Source organism: Nyctibius grandis, chromosome 5 (assembly GCF_013368605.1).
Source record: "Nyctibius grandis isolate bNycGra1 chromosome 5, bNycGra1.pri, whole genome shotgun sequence".
Lineage (NCBI taxonomy): Eukaryota > Metazoa > Chordata > Aves > Nyctibiiformes > Nyctibiidae > Nyctibius > Nyctibius grandis.
The window spans coordinates 17,873,503-17,886,790 of NC_090662.1; the positions used below are offsets into that span (position 1 = coordinate 17,873,503).

The following is a 13,288-nucleotide window of genomic DNA, read 5'->3' on the forward strand; positions in this document are numbered from 1 at the left end:
ATGCTGCTTTTAGGATCTACTAAGTGCATTCCTGTAGGGATTCGCTTTAATGAGGAGGCAGAGCCGTTGCAAAGCTTAATGAGCATTCTATGCTAGTTATTCACATCTAAGTGCCATTGCCTGCTAATGAGGCTGTACTGAAGCCAGCTGGCCTATTTTGGGAAGTTCTTTCTCCTGTTATCTTCCTGTGAACATAATTGATAGAAAAACATCTGAACCCTGGAATTGGGACTTCTTATATATTTGTCTTATCCTCTTATCTGTGGTTGTGACTGCCAGAGGGCTAGGTTCTGTAAATTCAGGGATAAGACTAAATTTCTGAATGATCTGAAAAATGTTCTATCCTCTACCTCATTGCCGTTTCAGCATGCAAAATTGGAGGCTCTGTTTAACCTCTCAGGTTTGAATTCCCAGATAAATTGTCATCTTTCTCCAACTTTTTCACCAACTCTGGAAAGGTCCTCCTTTCAGTCCTTGTTAAAGCCCAAGTGATCTTCAGAGTGTCCTTTCAAACTTCTCTAGGTGCTGCAGATGTGGTGTCTCAGTTGTGGAATCATTTGTTCTAAGGAGACAATAATTACTCCTCAAGACTGTATCTTGTCTAGAGACATGCAGGTATTGTTGAGGACCTTTCATTTGATTATGTTTTTCTGTTCAGTTCCCGTAACAGTCAAATTATTTGCTCCCTTAAATACTGTCCAGTTATTGCTCCCTCAAATACTGTCCAAAAAGAGGTGATCACTGTAGAACACCTACAGGTTCTGGGCTCTCAAACCAGTAGGACCCACTGAAACGTAGATCTTCCTCACATTTTACCTTCCTTTATTCAGTTTGCACCCTATTCACACCGAGAGTGGTATATTTTCTGTATCTGAGTGTCAGATAACTAGCACTGAGTGTTGGAGTTGACAGTGGTTATGCAATACAGATTGCCTCATTATTACCCCACAAACCCTGATCTGTAACCCTGGTTGCCTGAACATAAATTCTGTGTTGTCACTTCAGTGCTATGGAACCAATTCCAGGGCAGCTCAATACCAGCTATTCCTTAAAGCTAAAAAAAATGGGCAGTGGCACTGCATTCTAGATTTAAACAGGTAGAACTCTGACATGCTTATCTTCAAGGTAATATTAATCAGTATTTCCCTGGCAGTTGGAAGGACTGATCTGTAATGCTGAATCTCCAAGTAATGTATTTTCATACAGTGATAAGACCAGCTTGAAATTATTTTTTTATTTTCTCACAAGGCATTATTGCTAATTAAAGGTCCTTCTATTTGGCTGACCTGTGACCACTGAAGTTTTTGTCAGAGTGCTAACTTTACATTCAAGGCTTTTTTTCTTAATGAATGGTTTGTAAGGGAATTTGTAAGAGAACAAACTCTTTAGTGTCTGCAAATGGTCCAGTACTTTTTTCATGCTTGTAGTTTCAAGACAAGCATACAAAGTTTGTACCTAATAGCGTCACAAACTGTAGAGGTCATTTGGTAGAGGTTTTAGGTCCTGAATAATGAGAACTTTTTGTTCTGTAGAGAAATTCTGTGCTAATCTTGATTAAGCATTTCACCTCTTTGCCAGCCATCATGGTAATATTATCCTTCTTTTACAAGGCATGTGTCCTTGAGAACCTTGGTTATATGTCAAGCCAAACCTTACCCCAGGTGCTTTTAGATATGACTATACTGTGTGTACTTCTCGTGTCTACTCAACAATAAAGAATTCCTTTTTTTTTTTCTGATGTACTTATCCAAATATGTCCAGGGGATTGCCTCTCCAGTTTCCTCCATCCTTCAGAGTGATAATTCCAGACACATGTATCTTTTGGGGTTGGGTATCCCTTGGCCTTCATGTTCATAAGACAACATGAAGCATGTCTTCGCATCAATGTCTTCATATGCACATCTCAGTTTGAGACAGGCAGGTGTTGTCTGCCATGTGTTGTAACTGCAGGCAGGGTGGCACAAGGTTCTCTATCAAATGGCAACTGTTTGGTGACCAGTTTGTCAGAAATGGGGCTTGCTTACCAACAGTTTACTTCAGGCCTCCAGCTCTTCAGGAGGTGATCAGAGTTGTATTTTATACAATCTAGCATCTGACACAATAATCTTTTGGAAGTGGGATAAATCTATGTTTGATGGTTTTTCCTCAAAGTACTGTCACTGCCCAGACTACGTCTCAAATATGTCCTTAATGGTACGATTGGGCTCAAATACTTCAGTAGGAAGAACTTTGGTTCAGGCAATGATAATTCTCATACTGGTGCTTTCTATTTGAGTTGACATAACCTGCAGAATTGGGGTGCTGGGAACTTCTGGTTTTTCAATTATACTTCTGAGATTTCTATTTCTTCCTTCCCTGTCAGAGCGAGGGTCATGGTCATTTTTCCTTGAAACGTTTTACCATGTAAGGTCAATATCACGCTGATAACTAAGTCATTTCTACTACTGCTGTTACTACCAAGTTTCAGAAGTTTTTGAAGCTTCAAGAAATACTGTTCAAAAGAAAAAACGCAACTTTTTCATCTTTTGAAAATCTGAGATTTCAATTTCAATATCTCATTGCTACAGAGGCTAAAATGGGTACTTTTTGATCTTGAGCTGTTGAAGGATGATAGATTTAAAACCATATGATTTGACGATGCTGATAAAACCATGAATTGTACTGTGTAACATTTGGAATGACAGATTATTTTTTTCTGTTACTTGAAGAAAATTCTCCTATTTGGTCTTAAAGTATTGTGCTTTATAAGTCATACTGCATTAAATGGAAGAGTGCCTTAAGTTTTGTACGTATTTAAAATGTCATTTAAAATTTCACAACAAAAACTTGAATAGTTTCCCTATCCACTGTTTTCCTTGTGAAATTCAGACTTACATTGTAGCACTGAGGAGGTCCAGTCATGTATCTCTCTGTTTACTGGCAAGTGACTGCAGCGGTATAGGAGTAGCATTCCCTGATGTATTCCTTATAGACTTAAACATCAGCTTCTAAACAAGAGTTTCAGTGAGCTTGCATAAATTTGCATCAGTATTTGCTCCTGCGTTCATAACTCTAAAATTTTATCTGCTTCTAAGAACTATTTTCCCACCAGTTCTTTATTATATCCCAGTCTTGCTAAACTTAGTTAAAGTTGTAGAGAATTGTAAAAAAATTTGAAAGTATTAAAGAGACTAATAAGTGAAATAAGAACAACAGTAAATGTTTACATTAATGTTTTGTCATAACAGAAGAACAGGAGTGCCCTCTAGTTCTCTTAGAAGAACCTAAAAAATACAGTCAATTTGAAAATGTGATTTTACGTTAATATCTTCTTGGAAAGTAATTTTATTCAAATAATTAATTATTTTCAAGAAAGACTTAAAGTAATAAAGAACTAGAAATAAAATGAGCATAAGCAATAACGTTAGCTTTGAAAATCTAGAAGTAATTGCCAAGGTGTGTTCTAATGGACACAGTAATAGACATGAGAATATTGCAGAACTTCTTGTTTGTAGTATAGCATCATGCAAAAGGTTGCATCTCAAGATTTGTACTTCCTCCCCCTTCCCCGCCAAAAGGCTGCTGGCACTGAGTACTGTCAGATTGCATGGCTTTTCTGTTCCTATATTGTTCTTTACGCTAAGGATCTGGTTTGTGCTTTCTGCTGTTGCAGCAGCATGTTTTTAATTGCTGTCTGGGTGAATTATAATTTATTTTGCAACTACTGTATCTGATATGATGGTGAGATTATTGTGTGTCTTCGTAAACTTTTCCGAATAAATGTTGTAAAATAAGGCTGGTGTATAGTTTTAAATATATTTTAGGTATTTTGTTTAAGGAAAATTTGCAGAAGGATGCTTTTCACAAATCAGTAAGTTGTAGAGTCATCTCTAAATAAAACATCCATGGGAGGGTGGAAAATAGAATTCTGATATTGTCATTTCATCCTATTTGAGCTTTTTATGTTATTTCCTTTAAAATTGAAACTTATTAGTTTCTTGCTAGTTAGAATAAATATACAACTCATTTACCAATTCACTTAGGATAAACCAACTTTTTTACACAGGACAAGGGACAGAAAAGGAAAATTGTATAGCATGCCATCAGTTTTGTGACTTGAAAGCTTACCTTGTGCTTATCTGTGTTAGTTGTGACTTTCATAAATGATATTAAGGAACTGAAGTGATGTAGTTGTATTTTCTTGCAGAGGAATTCCTGGGAAGAAATGTGGAACGGTCATAGTAACAGCAGAGGAACTAGGCTGTTGCCGAGTAAGTGTGTGTTCATTGCTTTTTGAAAAATAAAATGAAAATGATTTTGTGATCTACACTGCACCAGATTGTCAAAGGTATAATGTATAAATTTGCGTTTTGTGATATATGTAAGAAGTTAGGATACTTTTTTCCTATCAGTTACTCTTAGTTTTAAATAGAAGCAGCCAAAAGAAGCAGAAAACAATATGAAGCATAAAGTTTTTGATTCTTAGATGAGTTTTAAATCTAGTCTTTGTTTCCCCAAGTAATTAATCACATTTTAATCTCTTAGTGTCCAATTTTTAATAAAGATCCATTTATTTCAGCCATGGAATTATATTTCCATTATGGAATATTGACATTACATGAACATCAAAATAAAATTTTTTATTTTTAACCTTATAATTAAAGGGTTTTATGCGAGAAGTGAGACATATTTAAAAAATGTGAAATTAATGTTTATTGGAAAAAACTAATAAAGTATTTCAAAGAATTGCCATAAAAAAAGAGTTTAAATAGTTTTAAAGAAAGTGAAGACTTCTGTGGCCTATTAATGGCAGATGCCTACTTATTTAATAGAAAACAAAACAATATTGGGAGGCGGGTAGTGGGGAATTTGGCTGGTTAAGGGGAGGGACATGGTGTGGTCATGACCTTCCCCAAGGTTGTCACTGCTCCTCCACCTCCTAGCGTTCATGGAGAAGTGGATTGGACAGAGGAGGAGGCTTACTGGTCAGAAAGCACCTGGCAGCCAGGCCAGCTCAGTGGCTTCCCAGCCCTGAATGAGCTAGCAGCAACCCGTAAATCATAGGGAAACAGGGACTGGAAGGAAGAATAAGGAAGGATGGTATATATGGGGTGATAAAGACTGGTTGGAATCTGAGGAAGGGGGAGGTTTGTCAAAGCATGGTATCTATTGGATGGAGCTATAGAGTGTATCTTTGAAGAGTTTGCAATGACAAGATAGCAAATCTTAAATGAAGAAAGCAACAGTATCAGACAGTTGATGAGAATGTACAGGGGATCTGGAGAGTACAAAATTAGATACGTAAACCTACAAAAGTACCTTGGGGCTTGAAGAGATTTGTTTCTTAGCTTTTGTAATTTGGTGGTGTTGAGGGGGTAATGCTTCGCCTTTTGTATAACGTCTAACTTTTATACCGTGTCGTAAGTGGTTAATTTTTTCCTATTTATGCAATAGTCATGTTTCTCTTTTTACTAATGTATCTGATAGCTAATGTGATTAGGCCTTATTTTCTTAAGTTCATTAGATACTGCAAGTAAAAGGAAATCCTTAATTTTATGCCTTATTTCCCGCTTAATCAAGTTTGTATTATTTCTCTGCAGAAGTAGTATAGTGGTATATTTGAATAACACACGCGCTCAAATCTTATTTACCTTTTCCAGGCAACCTGCCAGTCTTGCACAGTAATGTTAATAGGACGCACCAGCTCAGTCTCATTTAACTGCCATTTAGTGGTAGGAGATTCCCGTGTTACTAGTATGAATGAATAAGTATGGTCATGGAAAATGCCTGTCTTTCGTCTCTGTTTTGCATTAGGTCAAACTTTTGTATGTAGTACATGATCAAAATGTTCACACTTTTATCAGATGACAAAACGGGTACATTTAATTGCTTTCTGCATTTCTTAAGAAGTTAAGCTCCTGCCATTCTTAAGAGGTGTTTACCATCACCCCAAGCATTTATGTGTGACCTTAAAAGAGACTAAAGCCAATTTTTTCCTGATATTCTGGGTTCATCCTGCAAGACCAGCATTTGTATCCCAGTTGTAACAAAGTCACAAGTATGTCATTAAATCCATAATCGGAACAGGATTTTTTTTCTTTCCTTTATAATGAAGACAAATACTACATGCCTTGCAAGGCCTTTATGTTCTTCCAGATTCATCCCACTCAGATTTTACATGTATGATGACTAATTCAAAATCACTGAAAGGAGCTTGTAAAGCATTTGGGGCTCAGTCTCTCTCTCTTGCACTCTCTTTTGCATTCTCTGTCATGCTCTTTTGTGTGCACGCTCTCTCACACAATCTCTTGTGCTGTCTCACCAGCTGTCACATACTTTCTCTGTGATATTTTCCTACCTAAAGTTATTCAATATTTGGATTAATTCTTATCAGATCTTCTGAGATTTTTTTGCCAAACTTTTATAGCTCATATTGAGAATGGCAAAGATTTTTAGAATCACTGAATTACTGAGGTTGGAAGAGACCTTGGGAACTTGTCTAGTCCAACCCTCCTGCTCTTCTTAGAGCAGGTTACTCGGGGCTCTGTGCTGTCAGGTTTTGAGTATGTCCAAGGAGACTCCACAGTCTCTCTGTTCAGTGTTTCACCACGCTCACAGTAGAAAGGTTTTTTTCTTGTATTTAAATGGAATTTCCTGTATTTCAATTTGTACCTATTACCACTTGTTCTTCTACTGGATACCACTAAGCAGAGTCTGTTTATTCCCTCCCACCAGGTATTTATACAAATTGATAAGATCCCCCTGAGCCTTCTCTTCTCCAGCCTAAATAATTCTAGCTCTCTCAGCCTCTCCTCATATGAGAGATGGTCCAATCCCTTAATCATTTTAGTGACGCTTTTGCTGGAATTGCTCCAGTATGTCCATGTCTTTCTTGTACTGGGGAGCCCAGAACTGAACACAGTACTCCAGGAGTGGTTTCACCAGTGCTGAGTCGCTTCCTTCAGCTTTCTGTCAACACTCTTCCTAATGCAGCCCCAGAGGCTATTGGACTTCTTTACTGCCAAGGGCACATTGGTCAACTTGGTGTCCACAAAGACCCCCCAGTCCTTTTCTGCAAAGCTGCTCTCCAGCTGTTTGGCCTGCAGCCTGTACTGGTGCATGGGATCATTTCCTTCCAGGTGCAGTACCTCGCATTTCCCTCTGTTGAACTCTGTGAGGTTCATGTTGGTTTGTTTTTCCAGCCTGTACAGGTGCCTCTGATTGGCAGCACAACCATCTGGTGTATAAGCTGCTACTTCTAGTTTTGTATCGTTTGCAAACTTGCTGAGGGTCTACTCTGTCCCATCATCCATGTCATTAATGAAGATGTTAAATATTATTGGCCCCATTTTTGACACCTAAGGTACACCACTAGTGGCTGGTCTCCAGCTGGACTTTGTGCCACTGATCATGACCCTCTGAAGCTCAACAATTCAGCCAGTTTTCAGTCCACCTCACTACCCAGTTATCTAGTCTGTAATTCATCAGTTTGTGAACAAGGATGTTATGGGAGACAGTGTCTAAGGCCATACTAAGGTCAAGATAAACAACATCCACTAATCTCCCCTCATCCACTGAGCCACTCGTTTAATAAGGGAAGACTTCATGTTGATCAGGCATGACTTTCCCCTTTGTAAATCCATGCTGATAACTCGCAGGCCACCTTTTTGTACTTTCATGTGGTTTTGGAAAATGTTTTCCAGGATGATTTGCTCTATCATCTTCTCAGGGATTGACGGTAAGGACTGGCCGTGGACCGGTCTTTCTTCTTGCCCTTTTTCAAAGAACAGCAGTGACATTTGCTTTCTCCCAGTCCTCAGGAAACTTCTGAACATCACGGACTTTCCAAAGATAATCGAAGTGGCCTCACAGTGATGTTGGACCTAACTCCATCAGCCACTCCCAGGTCACCATCCTGTCAGATCCCATGGACTTCTGTATATCTAGTCTGTTTAAATCCTTACCTGGTCCTCCTCTACCAAGGACAAGTCATCCTTGTTCCAGACTTTCTCAGGTCTGAGTCTCAGGTGCCCAAGATTCTTGAAGGCAAATCTTACCAGTAAAGACCAAGGCATAGAAGGCTATGAGAAACACGGACTTTTACATATCCTGTGTCACCTGGTCCCCTCCCCCACTCAGTGGTGAGCCCACATTTTCCCTGGTCTTCCTCTCACTGCTGTTATACCTGTAGACCTGTTTATGGAACACAGTCTTCCAGCAGGCCCTGCCCCAGTTAGCTGGTGAGTCTGCAGGTTTATCTTTGCATTTATAATCCTTCTCGTATTCTTGACTCTGCCCAAAGAGGTGACCACGTGTGACTATCAGTTTGCCTGACCACAGCAAAGAAACTTTTCTCCTTATTTGTTATCTGATTTGGGTATATTTGGTACCTTCCAGGCTCATTTTCTAGAAGCTTCTAGACTCTTAACAGCAAGCTGCTAAGCCATTTGCTTTACAGAGCAGACAACTGCAGGTTTAAGTCACTGAAGGAATGAGGCTTAGTTGTGTCTCACTGGAGTTTTTAAAATTAATTCTAATGTGTGTTCCTTGCCTGTGCATCTACTTCCCTCAGAATGCAACTTTGGATGTCAGAAAATACTGGAAAAAATAGGCATTTAGCATAGAAATTTACCCTTCGTCTGCACCCCACTATGAAGGAATTCTTGGTTCCAGCAGTTCAAACTGCACCATAAGGACATTGCAAGAATGCAAATATGTAGACGGTGTCTAGAAGGCAGATACCCTCATTAATTTTGTTTTCTATTTGTATGTTTGTTAGTTAATGATTTTTTTTTTTATTTTAGTGTAGTAAACTGCATGTTGTATGTAATTTTTCTGTATTACCTATTTCAGGATTCAGTTTTAATGCAGTTTTGTGCGAACAAACTAGACAAGAAGGACTTCTTTGGGAAATCTGATCCTTTCCTGGTATTTCATCGAAGCAATGAAGATGGCAGGTAGATGCCTGTTAAGTATTTCTGCTGCTAAACAGTAGGCAACTTATTTATTTGCAGATGGTAATATAGTTTTCATTTTTTTATATTTGTCAGATTAAGCTGTGTTTCTTTTATAATGTTTGTTGGATTTAAGTATATCATGTTATGCAGTATAGGAATAGAACTATTGTACAAATACATCAAATACTGCAACTTGGGGTTTTAGGAGTTGAATGTATGATAAATATAGAGCACTATGAAAATTGATTGTAACAAAAATAGTTAAATAGCATTAGTTTTGCTAAGATATAATATACCTTTAAATTAAATAGAATTCTCAAAGAAAATTAGAGCTGCAGAATATGCTAACACTTAGAAATTGTTTTAGGTAAAAACATTTTATACTGCAAATTTGGAAATATTGTTTATCTTTTTGACTGAGTTCTAGGAAATAGAATTCAAAAATACCTTAAATAGAAAATATTTTTTTACATGTGGCTGTTTGCTACGTTCATGCTTGTTAAAGAAAATTGGCAGAGTCCGGGTCTCTAGGTTTGCTGGTTTTATTAAACAACTCAGAGTTGGACCACCACTGCAGTGAATGGTACCTGACTCAAATTCACTATCGGTTTATATAGAAACTAATAATCAATTACATCATAAACATTTCATAAGCTTCTGTTAATAATCCACTAACTATTTCAATTCCTCTTTCTTCCTTTGTCAAGAATCCACAAAAGTCCATTCTTTTCCATTGGTCAGCTGATCTTTATGTTCTGGTTCTGCTCCAACTCCAGTCGACACCCCGTCCTCAATGTTCTTGCTGTGATCGGTGTCCTTAATGTTCTTGCCGTGATCAGCATCCCGTCCTGATCCAGGTTGACCAGAGTCCGGTTCCTACCGCCAGTGTCTCCTAAACATTCAACCTTAAAAACAACTAAAGTTATATTTAAAACCTTATCTATACTAATTTTTATTTCTAAGTGTCCTATATTTCTTTTAAGGTAACGAAAAGGTTAACCATACATCCCCTTTACTAAAATCATCAGAAGGTAATACTTCTAGGCCTACTCCTGCTTAGCTACTCATTAAGCTTTGATTGATGATTTGTTCAGTCCTAGGTCAGGATTACACAAGGAGCTTTGAGAACAATATTCATGGATTGTGAAAGCCCACCTGTGTTTATTCAGATAGACTTATATTATTCTTAATTATTCTATTCTTCATTCTATTTCACCCTTATTGATCCTTGTCTCCCTAACTCATAAGAACTTTTACATTAATTATGTGAAAATTTCTATAACATGCTTTAATTTGTTAAAGTAGGTTGATCTCTCCTGTTCTGCTGCTAAGACTTGACGCGCTAACTTCTAGTCAACATACTGCTTATATAGGGGTCTGCTGGCAGATTAAGTTTTCTTGGAAAGTGATATTCCTCACATATAACATCGTATCAAATCAAAGGCTAGACATGTATGATATTACTTGTTTCAGTAGCTTAACTGGAACAGTTGTTAACATAAACCTATGTATGGGTATATGTGTGTCTGTTCCTGCTCTTTTCCTCTCAGAGGCAGATTCTAGGAACAGCTTCCTGAATAAACACTGAATATCTTAAATTGCAAGCCTGGAGGAGTTATAGCTCCTTTGTGAGTTGCATCAGGTCATTAGTGGAATTTCTGTTGGCATTACTGGGAGCACTGGTATAGGCAGTTTCTCTTGGCCTTGAGTGCCATGCTTCTCCACTTCCTTTCAAGAGGTTAGTGGTGAGCCACTGATTCTTTATTGGTCTCCTGAATTCAACAGGAGGTTGGGGCAGTAATTCTGCACCCGTGAGCAGAAGGATGCTCCATTTTCTGTCTCTTAGCTTCAGGCGTGCCTTCTGAATCATAGCCAGGATAAAAACATAGCTGTTTGTAACGTAGGGAATATACTCCCTCAAAGGACAACTTTAGTTACATCTATATGTAGAATTTCAGTAGTGATTTCACCGGTGACCTTGCCTCCTATTTTCTTTTGAACAATTCAGTCCCTAAGGTGAGGATTCAAAAGAAGTATTTTAATTTTGCATCATTTAGAGAAAGCAGAATGCATTAAAACAATTCATAGTATTTCAACTGAGAGGAGGTGACCATGGGATCTTAGAGAGGCTTATATGTTTTGCCTGAGACAACGCTGGTTAAAAATGTCATAGACATGAAATGGGGAACAAGCATCAGAAAGCCATGGGCTCCCTTGGCTCAGTTTCTTAATCGCAAAGCAAGAGTCAAATCCTTACCAGACCACTTTTTTTCTGGATCTGTGACTGATTCCTGGCTGTACAAGGCCTATTTAAACAAGTGGGATGGAGACTGCTATTACCTGAAATAACTCACTGAATGGTTGTAATTCTTGTCTAAGTTTTGGGTAAAAACATTTTGGGTTTAAGAGTTGTTTAGCACCCTAGTTTGTAATCTCTCTCAAACAGGTCTATCCTCTTCAGTCCTCCCTTCTCTCTGATTTCACTGCGTTTCTTTTTTTCTTATCTTAAATTTTATATGGACATTGTATGAGTGAATACAGATTGCAACTCTATTGATGCCATATTTGATGACACAAAAGAAGAAGTAAATAAATGCAAAATATACCTTTCTTTATTACAGTTTTACAATCTGCCACAAAACAGAAGTCGTAAAAAATACATTAAATCCAGTGTGGCAGGCATTCAAGATTTCTGTCAGAGCACTGTGTAATGGAGACTATGACCGGTAAGCTATAGGTTAAGCTTTCTTAGCATATAGGATTTTTTTTCCCCAAACTCATGTATTCTTTTATATGTAAGTTTTTCTATGCAATTCAGTTTCTGGTATATTTAGGTTATTTAATCAGCATTTTGAAAGGATAATATGTTTTCAAAACTATTCATTGCATTAAAGAATTTAGAAAAAGAAAGCCAATATGCTAAATCTGTAGGAAATATTAGTTGTGATTTCTGAAAAAAAATTCTTCCCTCTCTATGGTGTGATTAAGAAACAATTAGAAAGAAAAGACTATTTTGAAGAACGGCCACTGTTACTAGTGTGCACAAGTATTTTTTAATAATGTTTCAATTAAAAATGATGATCTGTCTTACTTGGGTGACATTGAAATGTCAGAGGATGCTGGTAAATGAAAGCCTTTAAAATATACAGGTAAGTAGACAAGAAATGCAGAAGGTAATCATCATCATCTTCAGGCTTGAGGTTTTCGGTGATCCTATGCAAAAGTATCCATCTTTGAAAAACATGGTAATAATATCATGTTTTTAACCAATGTTTTACCAATAATAACAAGCAAATTAGTTAAGCTGAGGAACAACGGATATTTTTAGACTCCTTAAAAAATGGACATGTTAACTCCCTGTTGATGACTTCTTGTTATGTTGTCACCATTCATATTTTTGAAATGCATTTCATAGAATCATAGAATGATTTGGGTTGGAAGGGACCTTAAAGATCACCTAGTCCAATCCCCCCCCACCATGGGGAGGGACATCTTCCACTAGGCCAGGTTGCTCAAAGCCCCATCCAATCTGGCCTTGAACACTGCCAGGGAGGGGACATCCACAGCTTCTCTGGGCAACCTGTTCCAGTGTCTTACCACCCTCATTGTGAAAAATTTCTTTATGTCCAGTCTAAACGCCTTCAGTTTAAAACCATTTCCCCTTGTCCTGTCACTACAGGCCCTACTAAAATGTCTGTCCCCATCTTTCTTATAAGCCCCCTTTATATATTGAAAGGCCACAATAAAGTCTTCCCAGACCCGTCTCTTCTCCAGGCTGAATAACCTCCACTCTGACCCTTTCTTCATAAGAGAGGTATAATCTCAAAATGTGAAGTAATGCATAGGAGGTACATGAGCTTGCTTATTGGATCATAGTTTTAGTTAAACTGTTTCGGTATCCTGTCTCAGTATCCTTATTCACACAGTAGCCAGTTGCAGATTCATCAGAGGGATGCTCAAGAAACTGTGTGAAACCATTGTATACTTAACATTTTTCAGGAGGAGCTTCTGTGAAAATTTGCCAATTAGTTATTGTTTTATACAGCAAAAAATATTTTAGAACCATGTGTTATTTTGTGTGTATAATAATCTAGTAGTTTGTCTTTCAATTGTGATTTAAATGAAATAAATACTGTTTAGTTCTATTGAAAAAGTGCTTGTGCTGAGTACTTGTGTGTTGGCAGACTTTAACATTTTATTACCCAGCTTGCCCACCAGCTCCTGATTCGTGAAGAGGAGGGTGAGTTATTCCCTCAGTGCCCAGGGCAATCTGTCAGTTTGGGAAAAACTGGTACCCAGAGTCTGCCTCTGTCATGTTTTCTCCCCGCATACCCCACAACCTGCTTGTCCCA

At 37.8% G+C, this 13,288-nt stretch overlaps 1 protein-coding gene across 3 annotated transcripts in view; it reads left to right on the forward strand.

Annotated features, from left to right (window-relative positions):
- CPNE8 (copine 8) overlaps positions 1–13,288 on the forward strand; it is a 106,789-nt gene that overhangs the window by 42,674 nt on the left and 50,827 nt on the right. For 2 of the 3 annotated variants that reach the window (XM_068401191.1, XM_068401186.1), the window contains 3 exons: positions 4,187–4,250; positions 8,833–8,936; positions 11,558–11,662. In XM_068401191.1, coding sequence (XP_068257292.1) covers positions 4,187–4,250; positions 8,833–8,936; positions 11,558–11,662 — 273 coding nt within the window. Of the gene's footprint in view, positions 1–4,170; positions 4,251–8,832; positions 8,937–11,557; positions 11,663–13,288 lie in introns of all 3 variants that reach the window. The other variant, XM_068401187.1, reaches the window with a different exon arrangement.